At 34.7% G+C, this 22,875-nt stretch overlaps 1 protein-coding gene across 1 annotated transcript in view; it reads left to right on the plus strand.

Annotated features, from left to right (window-relative positions):
- Window positions 1–732: 732 nt before the first annotated feature.
- The window catches only part of KIFAP3 (kinesin associated protein 3), a 126,022-nt gene continuing 103,879 nt past the window's right edge, over window positions 733–22,875 (plus strand). The window contains exons 1-3 of the mRNA XM_079108090.1: window positions 733–983; window positions 17,702–17,833; window positions 22,011–22,165. Of these exons, the coding sequence (XP_078964216.1) occupies window positions 952–983; window positions 17,702–17,833; window positions 22,011–22,165 (319 nt within the window). The 5' untranslated portion in view covers window positions 733–951. The remainder of the gene's footprint in view (window positions 984–17,701; window positions 17,834–22,010; window positions 22,166–22,875) is intronic.

Below are 22,875 nucleotides of genomic sequence, written 5' to 3' on the forward strand. Positions count from 1 at the left end.
CAACAGATGCTGACACTAAGATGACACAGATGTTAGAATTATCTGACAAGTATTTAAAACAGCCATAATAAAAATGCTTCACTAAGAAATTATGAATAGGAATTTACACATGTGATATAATGGCATCGAATAATATGCACACATCATGTCACTATCCGTTCTCTGGTGTTCCTATTGTAAAAGATTTATGCAAGATACCACCATTGGTGAAGATGGTGAAGGTACACTGACACCGCTCAACAATTTTTGCAACTTCCTGTGAATTTAAAATGTTTTCAGAAATGACCTGAAAAATTAATTGCACTATAATTGAATGAGTCTTTTTGTGGGTGCTGTATTCTCTCCTATTGATCTGTACGTCCGTCCTTAGGCCAAACAGACTGATTTGATTAACAAAGTCATGGTAGCATTTTTAATCATGATAACCTCAAATCTGTTCCTCAAACTCGTGCAAAGTTAACTGTGTAAAGTTAACTTCTCTCAAATTCTAGTTCTGTTGTTCTGTTAAAGGAAACAGCCCTTTGTACTTCCACTCTCTAGGGGACAGGGACCAGACAGCCACTCAACCACAGCTGCTCCACCAGGATCCAACCTTCCCGGGCAAACCTGTCCTGTCAGACGAGTCGCGGGGCGCAGACGCGTCAGAGGTGGGCGGGGCGGCCGCAAGCGCATGCGCGTCGGGGGCAGGCGGGGCGGCCGTAGGCACTGGCGCATGCGCGTCGGGGCGGGCTGGGGCGTGTCTGGTCAGCGCGGGCGCGCCGTGCCTCGGAGCAGTGGGAGGAGCCCGCGGCCTCACCGTGGTAACGCCGCGCCGCCGCCGCCACCGCCCCGCCTTGCGGGCCTCGGGACTGTCAGCGCCTTTGCGCGTGAGGGTGCTCCAGGCCGGGTCCCCGGACAGCCCGCCGGCCTCTCGGCTAGCCGTGCTTCCAAGCCGCCGCCGCCGCCGCCGCCATGCAGGGGGAGGACGCTCGATACCTCAAAAGGTGACGACCGGGTCGCCCTGCCTCCTCCGGGCGCTGGGCTCCGTGCAGGTGTGCCGGTGGCCGAGCTGTCACTGCAGGGCTCGGACGCGGGGAGGCCGGGGAGGGGGTTGGGGAGCGAGGCTGCGGGGCGCCCGGGCCCGGCCCGGCCCTCCCCGCCGCGCCTCCCTCGGGGCGGAGAAGCGCACCTTCCTTTGACTTCGGGGCCGCCCCTCCAGGCCGCAGGGAAGGCCCGCGGGGGCGGGCGCGAGCTCCCCTGCCCCTCCGGTCCTAAGGACAAGGCCCCGGGGACACCCCCGGCCTGAAGTCCCCCCGCCCCGCGCGGTGGGTTTTGAGATGATGGGGGAAGTATGGCAGTCTGGATTGGCATGTGGCATCCCGTCTGCTGCTACTCGCTCCCACCCTTTCATCCTTTTATGGTGCATACAATATAATTTTCGGTATAAATATTTATAGTATCAGTTACTCCTTGAAGAAAATTGAAATCTGTTTTGTTTTTTTTTTTAACTTGTGTCAGTGTCAAAGATAAGATCATTTCTGGAGATTTAGCAGGGTCCCAACAGGAGAAATCTGAGTTTGAATGCTCCATTTCTAGTTAAGACTCTGTTCCTGATGCATTGAATACACTGTGAAAATCACGTGTTTTCTTTTGAACACCATTCCCTCATCTGAAAATAGGACATATATTTATCTTGTGAGATAAGAGAACAAAATATGACTAAATTTTAAAAGATAAAATATGCATGTTAGGTGGTGACATTACTTCAAGTCATGAATATAATTCATTGAATATATTTTTCCAGGCTTTGCAGGCTCTGGTTATCACAGAGAGATCTTTTAAGCTGTAATAGGCTCTTGAAAGGGACTCAAACAATAGTGAATTAAATAAACTCCACTACCTTTGCAAGACTGGGGAATATGTTGCTTATTATTTTAACTTTATGTAAATGTATCTGAAACTGGGTAATAGCCAGACTTTATCAAAGATTTTTTAAAAAGGAATATATAATCATAACAAATATATAGTTGACACTTATTTTTTCTCTGAATTTTGCTTACGTTGATCTTTAATATTCCCGGTTAAATTTTTTTTTAATATCCCTTGGTTAAAAAGAAAAATTCAACTTTAAATTCAAGATTGTTCTAGAGCAAAGTGCTGCTCTATATCATTTGAGATTTTCATGTAACAAAGTTTTAATTTAGGATTATTGTACTAGTATGAACTCTTAGGTATATTGTAACTTGTAATTCTCAACCTTTACTTTAAAGCCATATAATCTAGAATACAAAAAATAAAACTGAACCAATTGCTCATGTTTGAAGTAAGTTAAAGTCAGAATCTGGAAAGGTTGAAAAATACATTTCTCAATTTTGCATAATCTGACAAAATTTTTACCTGCTTCAGGTTAGAAATATACAACTGACCTGTATTCAAATAAGGCTGATGAAAAATATTTGTCAAAGCTTTTCATTTTAATTATTGGTTCTTCAATAATGATCATGTATATTTCTAGCCATATTTTTACTTTTATATTTGTTTTTAACAAGCAGCAGTATGTTTCAATCCAATTCATTCCAGTTTTAACTAATTTCAGTAGTTTTATTGTAGCCACGATCTACCTTCTGAGAAATCTAGTTTATGTATACATATGTAATATTTGTATATATTTGCATGTGTAATGGATTATAGAATCAGAAATCTTGGGTTTCATTTTTCATTCTGCTACCAATAGTGTTTTTATTTGATATCACTGAATACATACTGAATATGTAGGATGGTGCCTAGCATTATTCTGGTCACTGGTGAAATGACTAAACAGATACAGTTCATATCCTCAGTGTAATATACAAACAGGTAAGAAGATAGCTACATTCAGTGATTTTTCTTTTTTGCTTCCTCTTAAAAATTCTGGTGGTTTTCCATTCTTTTCAACTTCTTCTCTCTCTGCTCCCCTCCTACTTGATAATCCATAATTTAACATTACAGAAATAACATCCTTTCAATTCCTATGTTTCAGTGTTTGGTTCCTGTATGCACATCCCTATGTTTGGAATTTGCCCTTTTCTTTAGCTACCTCATCTTTCTGTTTGAGCCAAGATGTCATTTTTCCCAGAGAACTTTCCTGAGCCTCTCTTTCCCACCCCAGAATCCAGGTCCTATATGCTTGTTAGGTTCTCATGATACCTCACACCTTTTTACTACTTTGTTGTTTGTATTTCCTTCTGGTCCATAGACTTCATAAGGGTGAGGTACTGTTAGTCTTCCTGTTGTATCCCTAGCACAGTGCCTGGGACATTAATGAAGCTAGAATGAGACTAGAAAGAAATATGGGACAAATCATGTAGGACTTATGAGCTGTATGTAGTGAAGAGTTGAAACTTTATTGCAAGCATATTAGGGAACCATTGAAAGCTTTTGAGTGCATAACACGCCATTCATTCATTCAATAGTTATTTGAAATCCTACCATGTAGAAGTCATTCATACAAGTCATAAACATTTAGTGAATGAACTATACTTTTCTCTGCATTTATGACATTTATATTCCAGCAAAAATACAAAATTTAAACACTATATTATGTGAAGCCATATACTAATATTTATTGTATTTATCAATGCTGTATGAAATAAGTTTGTGGCTTTTGTGTCAAACTTTTTTTCATATAGTGTAATCAGGGTCCATCTACATTGTAGCATGTTTCAGTTCTTCGTTGCTTATTACTTAGTAGTGTTTCATTGTGTGGATATACCACATTTTGTTTAACCATAACTCAGTCTTTTGATGGACATTTGGATTGTTTCTATCTGTTGGCCATTGGGAATAAAGTTGCTGTGAACATTACAAGTTTTTGTTTGAACACCTGTTTTCGATCTTTGATATATACCTAAGTGTGCAGTTGCTGTATCTTGTGATAATTCTTTGTTCAACTTATTGAGGAACCACTGAAGCATTTTCCACAGTGACTGCACCTTGTAAAACTGTAATATTCCCACCTGCATTGTATGAGTTCCATTTTTTCACCTTCTTACCAACATGTATTATTTTCTTATTTGTTGTTTTATTTTTGTTTGTTTTACAATCATGGCCATTCTAGGTAGTATAAAATGGTATCTTATTTTGATTTTGATTTGTATTTCCCCATTTACAAGTGTGTACTTAGTCATTTGTATTTTCTTCTTTAGAAGGGTGTTTTAAATATATATTCTGGATAGTAGATCCTTACATGATCTGCAGATATTTTGTTCTATTCCCTGGGTTGTCTTTTTATTATTTTTATATTATTTTGATAGTGTCCTTTCTTGTGTAAAAGTTTTAAATTTTGGTGAAGTCCAATTGAATTTTTCTTAGTTGCTCTTACCTTTGATATCATCATTTCAGAAACCATTGCTAAATCCAAGATCAGGAAGGCTTCCTCTTATGTTTTATTCTAAGCATTTTATAGTTATAGCTCTTAAGTTGATTTCTTATCCATTTTGAATTATATATGGTGCGTGGTAAGGGTCCAACTTCATTCTTTTACATGTGCATATATAGTTGTCCTAGCACCATCTGTTAAAAAGATTGTTCTTTCCCTTAATGGTTTGAGTATCTTTGCTGAAAATTGACTGTAGAGGTAGGGATTTATCTATGGAATCTCAATTCTATTCCTGTGATATGAATGTCTATCCTTGTACTAATACCTCACTATTTTTATTACTGAAGTTTTGTAATGAGTTTTGAAATTGGAATGTCTTCCAACTTTGAGCCTGGGTCTTCCAACTTTGTTGTTCCTTACCCAGATTGTTGTAGTTATTTAGGGGCCTTTGTGTTTCTGTGTGAATTTTAGGGTTGGCTTTTCCATTTCTGCAAAAAAGGCTAGTGAGACTTTGTAGCGATCATATTAAATCAGTAAATTACTTGGGAAAATACTGCCATCAATATTAAGTCATCCAGTCCATGAACACAAGATGCCTTTACATATATTTAGTTCTTGTTAATTTCTTCAACAATGTTTTCATAGTTTTCAGTACATAAGTGTTGCACCTCCTTGGTTATATTTATGTCTAAATATTTTTATGTATGTATTTATTTATTTATTTATTTTTGGTGGTGTCGGATATTGAACCCAGGGCCTCGTGCATGCAAGGCAAGCATTCTACCAACTGAGCTAAATCCTCAGCCCCTTTATTTTTAATACTATTGTAAATGGAATAGTTTTCTTAATTTCCTTTCAGATTTATCATTGCTAACATATGAAAATACAATTGATTTTTTTTTTTTAATGTCTTGGTGTATCTGCAACTTTGCTGAATTTGTTCATTAGCTCTAACTGGATTTTTTGTGCATTTTTAAAGAGTATTTTGCATATAAAATGTGTTACCTGAAGATAGATAATATTACTTCTTTCTTTCCAATCTATCTCATTTCCTGGGTTGTCTTTTTGCTACCTTGATATATTGCTCAGGCTCAAATTTCCAGTACTTTGTTGAATAGAAGTGGTGAAAATAGACATCCTGGTCTTGTTCCTGATCTTAGGGGAAAGCTTTCATTTCCCCATGACTATATTAACTGTAGGTTTTCCATACATGCCTTTTATCATGTTAAGCAGTCTTTCTTCTATTCCAGATTTATTGAGTGCTTTTGTCATGGAAGGGTGGTGAGTTTTGTCGAATTTTTTTTCCTTCATCAATGGAGTAATCATATATTTTTTCTTCATTCTATTAGTATGTATTACATGAATGTGAATTATCCTTGTTTTCCTTGTATAACTCATTAATGTGAATTTTCCTTGTAAAACTTACTTGGCCATGGTGTGTAGTCCTTTCAATATGCTGCTAGTTCTATTTGCAATTATTTTGAGAACATTTGCATCCGTAGCCACAAAGGATATTTGTCTATAGTTTTTTGTAGTCTGTTTGTAAGAATACAAATCACCTAGGTTATCTAGTTAATTGGCATATAGTGGTTCATATTACTCCCTTGTAATTTTTTTTAAATAAGGTCAGTAGTGATGTCCTACTTTCATTTTTTAATGCTGTAATTGGAGTCTTTTTTCTTAATCAGTCTGAATAAACATTTGCCAATTTTGTTGATGTTTTCAGATAATCAATTTTATTTCCTTGATTTATCTCTATTCTTTTTCTCTTTACTATTTTATCTCTCATCTTTATTATTTTCTTCTGTTAGCTTGGAATTTAATTTTTGCTCTTCTTTTTCTGGTTTCTAAGGTATAAAATTAGGTTATTTGTTTGAATCTTTTTTATTATAGGCATGTGTAGCTATAAATTTCCCTCTAAGCACACTGCTTTTGTTTTGAAGTGTTATTTCCATTTGCATTCATCTTGAAGCATTTTCTGATTATTCTTGTGATTTCTTTTTTCCCATTGGTGGTTTAGGTATGGGTTGCTTAATTTCCACATGCTTGTGAACTTTGTAGTTTTCATACTGTTATTGATTTCCAATTTCATTCACTCGTGAATGGAGAACATAGTCTGTATAATCTCAGTCTTTTAAAATTTGTGAGTTGTTAAGTTACATAACATAAGAACTGTACAGAAGACTATTCCATGTACACTTAAGAAGAATATATATTCTGTTTGGGGGTGGAATTCCTTTATATGTATCTTAGGTCTAATTGGCTTATACTATTCAAATCCTGTTATTGGCCATCTATGTACTTCTAGTCATTATTAAAAGTATTATATTGAAGTCTTCAACTATTATAGAACTGTTTATATTTCCTTTTCATTCTGTCATTTGTTAGGTAGATATGTTTATAATTTTTATATCTTTTAGATTGATTAACCCTGTTGTCAGTGTTATGTTTTGGATATGAGGTGCCCTCCAAAAACTCCTGTGTTAATGCAGAAATATTCAGAGGTAAAATGATTACATCATAAGAGCTATACTCTAGTTCCCACCCAATCTAGTTTAAATAGACTGGGTGGGAATTATAGGCAGGTGGGGTGTGGCTGGAGGAGGTGGGTCACTTGGGGGAGGACTGTCCTAGAAGGATGCTTCCTCCTCCCTTTCTCTGTGGGGCCCTTCCTCCTCCCTTTCTCTCTGATTCCTTGCTGCCATGAGGGAAGCAACTTTCCTCTCCCATGCCCATCTCCTATTGTGTTCTGCCCTACCTTGGGCCCAGAGCAATGGAGCTGGCCGTCTATGGACTCAGTCCTCTGATACTATGAGCCAAAATAAACTTGTCTTCCTCTAAGTTGTTCTTCTTGAACATTTTGGTCATAGGGATATAAAACATGGTTAAAACAATTAGTATATAGTGTCTTTCTTTGTTTCTTGTAACAATTTTTAAAGTTTATTTTATCTGATATTTGTGTAGTTGCTCCATCTTTCTTTGGGTACTGGTTTTCCATCCTTTACTTTGAACCTATTCATGTCTTTGGATCTAAAGTGAGTCTCTATAAATAGCATATACATGGGTCATTTCTTAATTTTCTGTTCTGCTAGTCATTGCCTTTTAACTGAGAGTTTAGTTCATTTATATTTAAAGTAACTACTTGACTCCCTCTGGAATCAAGTGCCTGCAATGGAATGTGGACAGCAGTCCTCAAGACTGCCATTAATTTTAACATAACTTATTTTTTGAGTATGATATATATTAATATGAATGTATCAAAAATAATTAAATGTATTAAAAAATCATTTGAATGGACATGGTGGCATATTTCTGTAGTCCCAGCTACTTGGCTGAGATAGGAAGACACTTGGTCCCAGAGTTTGAGGCCAGCCTGGTCAACAGAACGAGTTCTTGTCTTTAAAAGCAAACTAAAAAGAAAGAAAGGAAAGAGATCACTTGAGAGCTAGGTTGATTTCTCTGTCTTTGGAGGAATTTTTTTTTATGATATATAATAAGTCATATGGAAAATCCCATGTCACCCTAACTAGTTCTCAGGAATTCAAATACATCAAGCAGGGCTTTTAATCTAATTGGGGACGAGTCTGCATCTGATTCACAATTACACCTGGAATGTAGTCCTCCCATTTTCCACTCAGTTTGGAGCTTAACAGTGTCACTGCTGTTTGATGCACCCTGAACTCCAATTTCCGTATCCCTAGCCACATGCTACTAATAAAATGTTCCAAGCCTCTCAGTTATGTCTTTTCAATTAGTAAACACCTCGAGGGAAAAGCAGCCTCGAATTCAAATTTACCTTTCTTCATTTTCTTCTGGAACTTGGTCATTTTTTTTTTCCTGCCCTGTTAGTGTTCCTATAAACTCAAACAGATACACACGTGCACACACATATTATTCTCAGCATTTTAGATTTTTTTAAAAAAGGAACATGATTTGAGCTACTAATCCTCTCAAGTTTTATATTTGTATAAAACTCCATTACCAAGTTTTATATTTATAATAGAAATATAAAATCAATTTGATGTTACCCACATGAAGAGAGATTATAAATATTTGGTAAATATAAAAGATTATTTTTCCTCTTAAACTCTAAAATATATCAGACTTTTAAGCAGAAATTATAAAACTTCTATGTAGGCTTATAAGGTATGTGGATGCAATGCATGTGACAACTATCCCATTAAGGTGGGGGCAGGCAATAGATCTACAATTTTGTGAAGTAGTACAATATTAACTCTTAAGTACCTTGTGGAAAAAAAGTTAACTAATGTATTGTTTTCCTTATAGTAACCACTGAAAAAAACTTAAAATGCATAGCTAAAACATCTAGTAGAAAAATTAAAATGGAATTTTAGAAACCCTAAATAATCCAAAAGATTATTTGAAAAAAATAATCAAAATATAGACGTGCCAAACAAAAAATATAAAGTAAAATGGTAGACCTGAATCCATCCATTGATTGGACAGTAAGTGCTCTAAGCAGTGCTTTCCAGTAAAGCTTTCCACTGATGGAGATGTCTTTTATCAGCTTTGTCCAATGCTTTACTAGCTGTATGGCTAATGAGCACTTTAATGTGGTTGGTACAGCCAAGGAATAACATTTATTATTTTTAGGATGTAATATATTTAAATTTATCTTTAGGTAGACTGATGAGGCTAGTGACTATTACACTAGACAGTACAAGTCAGAACACTCTAGTTAAAAGCCAGGAAATCAATACTGATTAGAAAAAACAAAAAGAAAGGAAAAGCAAGACCCAACTATATGTCATACTCAAAAGACTCACCTTTAAATATAGGCATGGATAAATTAATCCAAAGATGCCGTCAATAGTAAACATAAGAAAACTGGAGTAACTAAGTTATCAAATGCAAGGACATTTAAGCAAAGTATATTATCAAAGAGAGGAGTTTTATTTTATACTGGTAGAATCTGCTACCCTTAGTTTTAAGTCAAATTCTAACTAAATTTTCAGGGAATACGTGATTCTAAATGTACACAACTCTTCCAAGGAATATAGAAAGAGGATATGCCATGACTAACTCCTGTTCAATTTTAGAAAAATTTTTATGTGAAGATCAGAAAAGAAAAGGGACATTATTATAAAGGTAAATTATAAGCCAATATTTTTAATAAGCAAGAATATATTATCAGGTTGTGTTTATCCGAAGAATATGGATATAGTTTAATGTACTCAAAGGATTTGATTTGGTACATTAATCGATTAAGAATAATAGCACATGGTCATCCAGTAGATGCAGAAAAACATTAGATAACTTTCACTGCACATACATTATTTAAGGAAAAAAGCTTAAGTCATAAATGAAAGGAAACTATGATATAAATGTATTTCATGAGGAAACTGTAGAAACATTTTCTTTAACATCAAGAATGAGCCAAGGAGACCTATTTTAACCACTTCAACATTTCATAGGGGTCCTAAACAGGTAGTAACCTACGAAAAAGTATAAAGATATGAAGAAAAGAAATAAAAGTGATATTATTCATGAATCATATAACTGTAAAGAAAACCTAATGTTCGAAATATTGGAATTAACATCACAGTAGTTAAGCAAGTGGTTGGATAGACCCACTCTGAACTTCCCACCTCCAAAATTGAATTTTAAAATTCAAGTTAGAAAAAAGTTATTTACAAAAGCAAATAACAATTGAACATGCTTTGGAATAAATCTAACAAAAAATGAATATGGCCTTCCTACAGAAATTGACAGAGGTTCATTGAAAGAAAATTAAAACTTTGATAATATTTGCCATGTTTATGGACAAATGCCTTAAGAAGCATTTTGATTTATGATAGTATCACAAAAGGAATTTTACCTAATTTAAAAGATAATTCTAGAATTTTTAGTGGAGAAGCAGAGGTCCTACAATGCTGAGAAAAAAATTTAAAAACCAGGTGAGGGGCACATTAAGTACTCATATAAAAATATATCAGTTAAAGCAGGCTGGGGTTGTGACTTGGTGGTAGAGCGCTTGCCTAGCATGTGTGAGGCTCTGGGTTCAAGTCTCAGCACCGCATATAAATAAATGAATAAAATAAAATAAAAAATCAGACCAGTTAATAAAATTAAAAACCTAGGAATAGATATGCATATAGATGCATAATTAGTATTAGTCAGTAAATTAGGTTTTGTTTCCAAGCTCCAGGTTACATAGTGTATCAGTAGGTTGTGAGTAGAACAGAATGTATTTCAGATGGTAAGAACAGGCATTAGTTCATGAAATTTTTGTTTCATTTATGTGCATGTGTACGTGCTTTTGTGTCAAAACAATAAGAAAAAATTTAAAAGACTGCAGATGTTGCTAATACAATTGATTATTTCTCTGAAAAAAGTTTAAATTGTATTGGTAAACCCTACGAAACACAAAAATAAAAAACAGGTAAATTGAAGAGCAAAACTGAGAGCAACAGGGAGGAAATTGATGACCTTTCATAGGGTCAGGGTAGGAGCAAAAATCTGACTGGAATGGATTCACCAATGAATAGAATAATTAAGGCAGTTATCAGAAACAAAGTAGTTTTTATTTCCATTTTTATCAGTGCATTACAGTTGTACATGAGGATGGAATTTGTTCCTACGTGCACACAGTACAGCAATATAATTTGGCCTATATACATTCCTCAGTATTTCCTCTTTCCCTCCCCTCTTCCCTTTCCATGGTCCTTTTCCTCTGCTCTATTGATTTTCCTTCAGTTTTTGTGAGATTCCCCCCACCCCTCCTTTCTTTTCATGTTTCCCCTTTAGTTCCCACATATGAGAGAAAACATACAACCTTTGACTTTATGAATTTGGCTTATTTCACTCAATATAATATTCTCAAGTTCTGTCCATTTTCCAGCAAATAACATGATTTTAATCATCTTTATGGATGAATAAAATTTCATTGTGTACATATACCATATTTTCTTTATCCATCGATTGACACTAGGCTGGTTCCATAGTTTGGCAATTGTGACTTGTGCTGCTATAAACATGGATATGCATGTGTCAGTAGAGTATGATGACTGTAGTTCTTTAGAATAAATAACAGGAGTGGTATAGCTGGGTCATAGGGTGGTTCCATTCCTGGTCTTTCGAATGTCCGTACTGAATTCCATAGTGGTTGTACTAATTTATAATCCCGCTAACAGTGTAAAAGTGTTCTTTTTTCTCTACATCCTCTACAGAATTTATTATTATTTGTATTCTTGATGGCTGCCATTCTGACTGGAGTGAGAGAAAATCTCAGTGAAGTTTTGATTTGCATTTCCATAGCTGTTAATGATGTTGAACATTTTTTCATATATTCCTTGGTCATTTGTATTTCTTATGAGAAGTATCGTGTAATTCATTTACTCATTAATTGTGTTTTTTTGTTGTTGTTCATGTGCTAAGTTTTTTGAATTCTTTATATATTCTAGATATTAATTCTGTATCAAAAGAGTAGCTAGCAAAGATTTTCTCTAATCCTGTAGGTTCTCTCTTTACCTTTTTAATTGTTTCTTTTGCTGTGCAGAAGCCTTTTATTTCGATGCATCCAATTTATTAACTCTTGGCATTATTTCTTGAGCTTTAAGGGTTCTAATGAGAGAGTTGTTGCCTGTGCCTACATGTTGGAGTGTTGGCCCTGTGTTTTCTTCAAGGAGTTGTATAGTTTCTGGTCTGATTCCTGTGTCTTCGATCCATTTTTTGTTGACTTTGCTGCAGGGTGAGGGAGAAGGGGCTAGTCTCATTCTTCTACCTATGGATATATTAGTTTTCCCAGCGCTGTTTATAAAAAGCCTCTATTCGAATATATGTTTTTGACACCTTTGACAAGAATGTGATGACTATCTGTGTCGGTTTGTCTGTCTGTTTTCTATGTTATACCATTGGTCTCTTATCTTTTTGTGCCAGTACTGTGCAGTTTTTGTTACTATGGCTCTGCCAAAGGAATTTTGAAAGCAGCATTGAAAAGTCTTAATGAGAGGGACTTTTTTTTTCTTTTGGTTTCTAACTTGAGACATTTTGTTGTGTTTATTTGCAGATGGGGATGCACAAAAAATTCCTGAAGAATAGCTTTGGAGAGACAAGAAAGGATCAGATTTGGTTAGGCTCCTCATTTTTTGCTTCTTTGCCTTAGACAATACTGGTTTTCAGCTATTGCTCCCCTGTCCTTTCAGATTTAGCATTTCTCCCGATTTATTTTTTGGTACTGAGGATTGAACCCAGGGCTTATTAACCACTGAGCCACATTCCAGCCCTTTTTATTATTTTTATTTTGAGACTGGGTCTCGCAAATTTGCTTAGGGCCTGCCTCACTAATTTGCTGAGGCTGGTCTTGAACTTGCAGTTCTCCTGCTTCAGCCTCCCACATCATTGGGATTACAGACATGTCCCACCACACCTGGTTTTTCTTTTTCTAAATGAGATATCATTAGGCATTTCACTAAAATAAACTGGGATGAATTTAGTAGATTTCCACTTTGTATTTTCAGCTTTTACCATTGTCTTGTCTAACGCTGTATGAGACATATAAGCAGATAACAGAGTTCCTCTTTAAGCAGCCTATTGTGCCATAGCCCAAGCTGTAAACTGCAAAATGCAGAAAGATGCTGCACTGCCAATTGGTAGGAATTGGATGATTATATGTTGAGTATTCGTGAAAAATATGCAGAAGATACTTAGCAGTCCTGTCAGCGTGCTGAGAGTAGTTTGAACACTTTCTTCATTGGCTTTGTGATTTGTTGCATAGTTGTAAATGTACAACTGTTCATTAATAATCTTATTTGGTACAACTTTATTTTGCCATACATTCTTTTGACAGCAGTGTTTTTTTTTTTTTTTCAAAAAGTACCTATTTATTAAAAGAACCACATTATTGTTTCTCAAGGAAAATGATAATGAATAAGACACTATCGGCATTTATTATGTATGTTAGAGGTCATCATGGTATCCCATGATATCACATGAAATCTAGAAACAAGGGTGTACTTCAGAAGTCAGTAATTAAGAACACTGTGCTTAAGGGCTAGGCATGTAGCCCAGTGGTGATGCTCTTGCCTAGCATGTGTGAGGCCCTGGTTTCAATCCCACTACTGTAAAAACAACAAATAAACAAACAAAATTTCATTACCCAAAGGTGACAGTTTACCAGTGCAGTTATAGAAGGTATATTTTATATTTACTTTGTGAAACATGACTTCTCAATGACGTAAAAAGTACAAACTTTTTGTAAAATAATTTAGCACGTGTATAAAAACAAAATGAAGCAAAATTATTGAAATGTAGAATAAATTTGAAATTTAAAGATATCATTTTGATGTCATGTCATATGATGATGCTTCAAGTAGAAAATCATTTTATTCCAATAGTAGCTTAAATTTTTTTCACCTAATTGATGTCATCTAAGTAAAGCCTTTTGAAATTGTGTCAGTAAACATTTGGCATCATTATACATGCTATGTTAAATTCACTTTGCAAGTTAAGCATTTAAGATAAAGTTACTCATGCAGTAATATTACAAACATAAATTTCGATGGTCATCATTATGATAAAAACAATTATCTTACTAAATCAACAGTCCACAGTAGAACTACACTTGCCATAGGTTGCATGCAGACATAATTCATAACTGTATCCCAATAGGCAGTTTTCTATGTACATATATAAATACACCACAGTGAATCTCCACATCTTAAACAACCACAAAACTGGGATCCTAATTAGAATAAGAAGTACTCCATGTTTGTATAAATATGTCAACATATACTCTACTGTCACATATAACTAAAAAGAATAAATTTTAAAAATAACAAATAGGCTGGGATATTTTACTGAAGTAGAATTTAAAATCATGATTGTTAATTTAAAAATATTTCTATGATGCACGAATGTAGAATAACTGAACTTAAAAATATTTTGAGTCTTTAAAGAATTATTTTGCACATCAACCAAGTACCATAAAATAGTTTTGAAGGTTTTGTAAAGGATGCTAGAAATTTTATTCAATTCAGTTAGAAGTGTTTGTCAAATGGATTGTAAGTGTATGAAATTCAAAAGGCAAAATATTCCCTTAAAGCCACTCTACAGTAAGTTCGCTGAATAGTATGTATAATACAAACCCAGTTTGTAATACATGTATTTTTATGTATGCATTGGCAATGCCAGAGGGGAACTAGGAAGAGATTTCTTTTTCCACAGTCTTTATCAGCCGCCTACATGATGTAAACAATACTTTTACCAATTCTGTGTAAAATAATAATATTCAAATAAAATTTCACCAGATTGCTACCCTTAGGCTTCTTCTATAAAGAAATTCTATATCTATTACCCTTGTGTATTGTTACACAGAACAATTTGTGGATGTGCTAAAATGGCAACATTATTTCTAAGTTTTTGAACTTAGTTTATTTTTTTTCTTTGCTAATTTATGTGTTATTTTTCCTATAATAAACCTAATTTTCTTTTGTGGTATGTAAATACATTGTAATTAACTTACTTGTCTAACACAAATAAGTAATGTAAAAGGAATGGTGACATTTTTTTAAACTCATTTCTTTGAAGGAAAGCAGGGGATCAGACCCTAGAGAAACAGAATCATCTTTACCTGCAGCTGCTTATTGTGGAAGACCCACTTTCTATGTTGTGGTAGTAGGATCTTAGTATCTGCACTTGACCTCCTGTTTCACTTACCTTAACTGGATACAGTTTCCTTCACCCTGAGAAGTCAAGGGCTGGATTGCTTTCCAGCTTGGCTTTATAATTAAGACAGTGTCTGTAGTGCTGCATTATATGTGGTTTTTAGCTCTCCTTTGGTCTTTTGATTTCTGTAGTTTTTTTTTTTTTTTTTTTTTTTAATACTAACGTATCTTTAATGTCTATTTAATCTCTGCAAAAGACCCATATATTTATCAGTTCAATTACATACATGTTTTACCTTCTTTTAAAGCTCTTTTCCAAACCTAAATACCTCTTAAAATTTACCCAAACCTTTACTTAAGTTTTCTATTAAATCCCATTTACTTTTTTTTTTAATTTTTTTTGTATTTTTTTTTATTGTAAACAAATGGGATACATGTTGTTTCTCTGTTTGTACATGGCGTAAAGGCATACCATTTGTGTAATCATAAATTTACATAGAGTAATGTTGTTTGATTCATTGTTATTTTTTCCCTTCCCCCCACCCCTCCCACCCCTCTTTACCCTCTATACAGTACTTCCTTCCTCCATACTTGCCCCCCTCCCTTTAATTTTTAATTTTAATTAAAAATCATAAATTTACATAGGGCAATGTTGTTTGATTCATTTTGTTATTTTTTTCCCTTCCCCCCTCCCCTCCCACCCCTGATTTCTGTAGTTTTGACTAGCTTGAGCTTCTGTTCATTATCTTTTAGAATCTGTACCATCCTTTTAAATTTATGTCTATGTCTGATTTCCTAATTCCTTGATTTTTACTTGTTTCTAACTACTTTCATTCCTTAGAAACTTTTTCCTTCTGTATGTCTATCACTTCAGTTGCTCATCTACCTAGACTATAAGCTTCACTGTAAAGTAGTCCCCCTTTATCCATGACTTGATTTATTTGGAAAATTCCAGAAATGAACAGTTCACAAATTTTAAGTTGTATGCTGTTCTGAGTAGCATGATGAATTCTTAAGACTTCCTGCACCTGTACATGAATCATCCCTTTGTCTTGCAATTCCATGCTTAGTCACTTAGCAGCCACCTAGGTTATCAGATTCACTGTCCAGATACTGCAATGCTTATGTTCTGGTAACCTTTATTTTACTTAATATAATAGCCCAGCATGCAGGAATCGTGATGCTGGCAATTTGGATGTGTCATAGAGAAACTATAAAGTGTTTCCTATAGGTGAAAAGGTGAGAGTTCTTGACTTAATAAGGAAGGGAAAAAATTGTATGCTGAGGTTCTGAGATCTCTGATAAGAACAAATCTACCTATGAAATTGTGAAAAAGAAAAAAAAAAAAATCATGCCACTTTTCCTGTCTGCAAAAGTTACCACAACAGTATGTGCTAAGTGCTTAGTTAAATGGGAAGGCATGAAATTATAATAGGGTTTGGCAAGTACTCCACAGTAACAGGCATCCACTGTGGTTCTGGGAACATCCCCTGTGGATAAGGAGGAACTACAGTATTTAATTTACTACCCTGTCTCTATACTTGACTGTTACTCTTCATGCTGATTACAGATCTTTCTCCTTCTTTTCATAAAGAATTTTGGTGAGTGAATCATTTAAAAATTATATTGATAATATGCATGAATCAAATATTCCTAACTGAAAAGGTTCAAGTTTCTAATTATTGGAATCAAACTAAACCCAAGGTCTTGTCATAGTTCTGTTCTTTCTCATCTGGCTAAAATGCCCCACTAGACAGCTAGCTGGCTGTGACTAAGAGTGGGAAGTTTTGCTTGTTTCTGTTTCTTAATTCTTCTAGGACAACTTATTTTGTCACTTTAATTGACCAAGTGACAAGTGGTGATTAAATCATCATTAGTTTGCTGCAATTAGTTCATTTTGTAACTTGAGGGGCTTAGGCAAAGAGTATACACAACCTGCCTATGGAAATTATTGCTGACACTGTGATTTATGTGAGTATAGAACATAACCTGTAAGCACTTTTTGTTTGCTTGCTTGTTTGAAATATCCAATGGTATCTTTTTAATTTTTAGCACATTAATTGTACAAGTTAATGAGTTTCACTGTGACAGTTCCATACTTGCATATGTTGAGCCTTGATCATGCTCACTTTCCCTTCTACCCACTTTTATCCTCTCCTCTCTCCCCTCTCCCCCTGGTCCCCTTGCCATTCCCTAATAGTCACTCTTCTTTTTTATTATATAATTTGGAGGTGATTGGGTAATGATTTTATTTAGATACTAATGCTATAATTTATATAGTTATAGTGATGATATGCAATATCTATTGTAACCTATATAATTTCTTCATGTCACTCTGGTATAGTTAATGGGTTAATCATTGGGCAGGGTAATATTTTTAAAACATAAATTTGGATACGACTATCTTTTGGGTTGAATAGCTGACTTTCAGGTGCGGTCATTCTCTCCAAAGCCATCTTAATTGCTTGTCTTTCATTCACTTGCTTTTATGCATGATTCTTTGGGTAAGTATATTTTTTCCAAGGTAGCACTATTCATAAAGGTACTTTCTGCAGAACTAGAAGTTATATGTATGGTAAAAGTTGGAGAAAACTTGTTGTTTCTTGTCCCAAGTTTAGAGTAAATCTGATTCAAAGACATATATTAATCCAGTCTATGGATTTTAGAACTAGAAGCTAGATTAAAAACCATGGACATTTTATGAGTTCTTAATGTGGCTCTTTTTTATTTTGTGTTATAGGAAAGTTAAAGGAGGGAATATTGATGTGCATCCATCAGAAAAAGCACTCATTGTTCAGTATGAAGTGGAAGCTACCATTCTTGGAGAAATGGGGGATCCCATGTTGGGAGAACGAAAAGAATGCCAAAAAATGTAAGTTTTCTTCATTTGTGTACATTTTGAAAGTAGTGAACCTTATACAAACTTTATATGAATCTGATACTGTTTTGATCTTCATAGATGACAAATGATTATAACAGTCTTCTAGATGTATTATTTCATCTTAGTGAAAGACAGATTATATTAAATTATAAATATCAAGTTTATTCCAGAGAAAATAAAGTGTATCTACTAACTTGTGAAGCCAATCATAAAAGATATGTTTTTTGGGGACTTGTTAGTTTAATTTAGGAAATTTAGATCTTAGGAATTCTGTGTTCTTTTTTCCCTGAAATTGCAAGAAATAATATAACTCAAGTATTGAAAGACATGGAATTCGTCCTTTGGAAATTTAGTCCTCTGAAAGGTGTTAGTAGTAAGACAAGATTTTTCTGACTCAAGCAGTTGATCTTAGATCTCCCAGTGTCCTACAAACTTTCCTTCCTGCTTTGGCAAGAGTCCTTTGAGTACTGGCCTTTTTCCTTAGCCTGCTATTTTGGTGATTATCTCACCTTCCTTCTATAATTTTGTGGAAGTAGAGACATTGAGATTGCCTCATAATTTCTCCCTCAACCCTCTTTCCTTCATAAGATATTTTGGCTTGGTATCTACTTAGAATTTCTATCCTATCTTGGTAGAGTTAAGTATATACTGATTACTAGGAGTGCAGGTGGTATTTAGCAAACTGAGAAAAACTAAGTATATTGTGGTGATTCTCAACAGGAAGTGAATTTTTCCACAAGGGGTCATTGGATAATGCCTGGGGACATTTTTAGTTGTTGTAATAAAAGGAGTACTATTGACACCTAATGCGTAAAGGCCAAGTGCTACTAATCATTCTACAATACACAAGACAGCCAATTGTGACAAAGAATTACTAAGGCTAAATTTTAATAGTGCTGCAGCTTAAAAACCCCAGTTTATAGTGGCCTTCGAAGAGAAGTTGCCTAGTATTTTACTAGGATCTCTTAATAGGTCTTCTTATTTGTGTTAGAAGGAGACTAAATTACGTTAATAAAAATGAGTCCTTTAGATAATTCAGTAGATTGAAGAGAAACACATGCTCATACAAACACTATAGATTGCAGCTCATGCTTTTTTTTTCTTCTCTCACATGTTCTTTCATTAGAGTTTTTGTGATTGCTTTATTTTGAGAATATGTGAAACCATTTTATTATTGGAATTCCAAAGAAAAGCTTACACGTCAGGTTCTTTGCCTTTAGAACCTCATACGTCCACACTTCAGGAGAGAAATTTAGTTTTGGTTCTTTAGAATGCAGTCACTAGCCTCATTCAACTGAAATTCAATGATAAATTTATTCCTTTAAAATCTGCACACTTTCAAGATAAGAGTTACATTTGGTAGCGTTAGCTACATGGAAAGAGTTACTTCCAATTGTGGTTAAAGTGCATTTAAATTTTAATAAGAGAAAAACTCAGTAGATTAACAGTAGATTGGCTGCACAAGATGGTGAGAAATTATATTGTGGTACTAAAAGTGAAGTGTGGTTCGTTGATTCAGGTGGTATTATCAGTCGTGAGAAACAGAAGCACCTCATAGATTGAGATAGGTGTGGAGCGAAACGGCCAGTGGGATGGCCCCCTCTAGAAGTCTTACATTTCATTCTCCCATTAGATTAAAGGAATTTACAAACCCATCCTCAACTGAGTTGAATTTTCTGAAGATTTCTTTATGAGAAAGTGATGGTCATAATCAAATAGTACAGGCGACATTGTGAGTTTTTGATGTTCTTCATAGGCATACAATGCCTTCTTAAACATTGATAGGGTTAGTCCATAAACATATAGCTGACACCTTCTGAAAAATTCTCACCCTCCTGAATTTTTCCTTCTTTTTATAATAAATGACAGATTTAGGAGAGAGACTACATGCTAAAAGCAGAAAGTCTATCTTATTATCCTGAGGGGAAAGAAGATGAATCAGATTGCTAATATATATTAGAGGCTGAAATCCAAAACACTGACAATAGCAATAACAAGATTCCAGCAAGGATATGGATTAACAGGAACTCTCATAACTGTTGGGAATATAAAATGGCATTCATTTTGTAAGAAAATGTGTTAGTTCCTTACAGAGCTAAACATAGACAAACCACATGATCCAGCAGTTTTCTCCTAGATATTCATCAAACGAGTAAAAAACATAAATCCAAATAAAACTCAACATGTGAATGTTTATAGTAGCTTTATTCATAATTGCCAACAATTGGAAGCAGCCAAGATCTTCATCCTTCAGTAGTGAATGGAGAAGCAAACTGGTGCAGCCATACAATCAAGTGTTATTCAACAGTAAAAAGAAATGAATTATCAAGCTATGAAAAGACATGAAGGAATTGAAAGGTATATTGCTAAGTGAGAGAAGGCATTGTGAAAAAGCTAGGTACTATATGATTCCAACTATATAACATTCTGGAAAAGGCAGGATATAAATATAATAAAAAGATTTTAGATTGCTAGTAATTAAGGGGAGGAACAGGTGAGGAACAGGGCATTTTAAGGCAGTAAAATTATTCTGTGTGATACTATGATTGATATATACCATATGCTTTTATCAAAACTCATAGAACACAAAGAGTAAACCCTGTCATAAGCTATGGACCTTGGTTAAAAATTATATGTATTGACTTTGGTTCATCAGTTGTAATAAGTATACCACACTAATGCAAGATAGTAATAATAAAAAATATTAGAATAGAAACTGTGAGGGAGGGATATGTGGGAGCTCTACTTTCTGCATAGTTTTTCTGTAAACCTAAAACTTCTCTAAAAAGTCTGAAAATTTTTTGAAAAATCTATTCATAGTGTTTCTGTTTTGAGTCTTTTCCATCAGATTTGTTGAAATAGTCAGGACTTCCCAGTCTTTGCTAAAATTAAGCATGGAGATGTTTTTCTAGAGTTTTTTTCTAAATGGACCCTTCTTTCCATCTCTACCTTCTGTTGTACAGCTAACAACTATTCAAAAATATAATCAGCAATTTATAAAACTTTAAAGTTAGGGAGCAAAAACTCAAGTAGGTTAAAGAAAAATAAGATGAAGGACAGGCTACTACTAGGGTTCTTGTTAGAAACATTAGACATGCCACTCTAGCAAATGTAAGCATAAAGGAATTTATTGGAGACCATTAGCTGGTTTGCAGAATCCCTGGAGAACAAGATATGGGTTGTCTATGCTAGTTAGGAATGGTATCTAAGGCACTCTGTTGGACTGGTTTCAGAAGAGATTATCTGCATCTAATAATGGTTTCACAAATGCTAAGTTTAGAGCATTCTCTGGGATGTCCACTTCTGCTCCAATAGCCTGATGTCTCCTTTCCCACAAAAATTAGCCATCTTCACCAAGAAGTAATTTACACAGTGGGTGCTTGTGGGTTTTCTCTTTTTGTTTGTAAGTCTCTCATGGGAGCATCTGCTTGACAGTTTTCTTGCCAGTTTGACTCTTCACTCTGGACCTGATGTTATGTCTTCATAGTTTCCCCTCATGCCATGAATCCATTAGTTAATTGTCTTAAGACTCTGTACTATCTTTTCTTATTGGTCTCTCAGTGGATCTCCTGGGATATATTTAAAAGGAAGGAGGAGCTGGTTATTATTTTTAATATACTAATCTAAGTATAAAACGTATTCATTTGTTCTACAGAATTCTTCATACAGGTCTTAAAATGTTTCTTGCTTTTTTCTTTATGTTTTAAACAAATACTACCAGAACAACCAAATCTGAAAAAAAATCAATATTGTTCCTAACTGAAAAAAATAAAAATGTGGGCAAGGCTAAAAAAATTGTGTGTGTCTGTGTCAATGTGTGTGTGTATTTATTTCTTTGTGGCAGTATGGATTTTTATATCCAGTAATGACTGAAGACTATATATTTTACATAAGAAATGCTGCTCTAAAATGGGACCTCAGAATGTGCTGTCCTGCCTCAACAGAAAAAAGATTTTATGTTATTTTGTTATTTTGCTTGTCCAGCTCAAAGAAAATCACTGTCTAGTATTTTTCTAAACCTAATTTTACCTAGTACTTTATTTGTTTTACTGAGATTCTATGGCCAGATACATATTGACTGTCTTTATAATCTATAAACCATTTTAGAGTAGTGTTATTGAATCTCATACTCTGGAATAACTGAGTTAGAATTTGGATGTGCTTGCAGCATTCGTCTGAAGAGTCTCAATGCCAACACAGATATAACTTCTCTGGCTCGGAAAGTGGTTGAAGAATGCAAGCTCATTCATCCCTCAAAACTCAATGAGGTGGAACAGCTGTTATACTACCTGCAGAATCGCCGTGATTCATTGTCAGGAAAAGGTAGGTAGAATTCCTGGTGATTTTTTTTTTTTTTTTTTTTGGCGGTGGTGGTGCTGGGGATAGAACCAAGGACCTCATAAAGCCAGGCAGATACTCTGCCACCAAGCATACCCCCAGCCCAAGAATTCCTGATTTTTTAACATAAAACCAAAGTAAGTTGTTTGACTGGAGTTTCGACTATATATTTGAATGTTGGGTGAGGTGTTCTTTGTTTTTTTTTTTTTTAACTAATGCTCTGAACAAGTAAGCAAATGATAAAATAAATAAGCATTACTTTCCTTTATGCCAGGTTTTATGCTTCCACATAAAATGATCTGACCTGTTTCATTGTTTTTGTACTGAAGTACAATAAGAAATAAAAAAGGAATCTGTCGGAATGACTATGGAATAATAAAAGAAGATAATTTAGAGAAGAAACCTATTTTCTTCACCCTAACTACATATTTTCTAAATTTCTTAATTGATATTGAATTTACAATTTGAATGGATTATGTAAGTTTTAAGAAAAACATGTCATGTGCTATCCTAAAGATGTAACTTTTATGACTCTTCCTAAGGGAAATATAATCTTTTTTTCATTCCTCAATTCCTCTATTGTATCCTCGATTCCCTCATAAAAGAACCATAGCATTAAGGTATTGCAATTAAGAAAATGATTACAGAAGACATTTGCAAATAATCAGCCAGAAAACAAAGCAAAAACTTATTTC

Source organism: Sciurus vulgaris (assembly GCF_902686455.1).
Source record: "Sciurus vulgaris genome assembly, chromosome: 12".
Classification (NCBI taxonomy): Eukaryota; Metazoa; Chordata; class Mammalia; order Rodentia; family Sciuridae; genus Sciurus; species Sciurus vulgaris.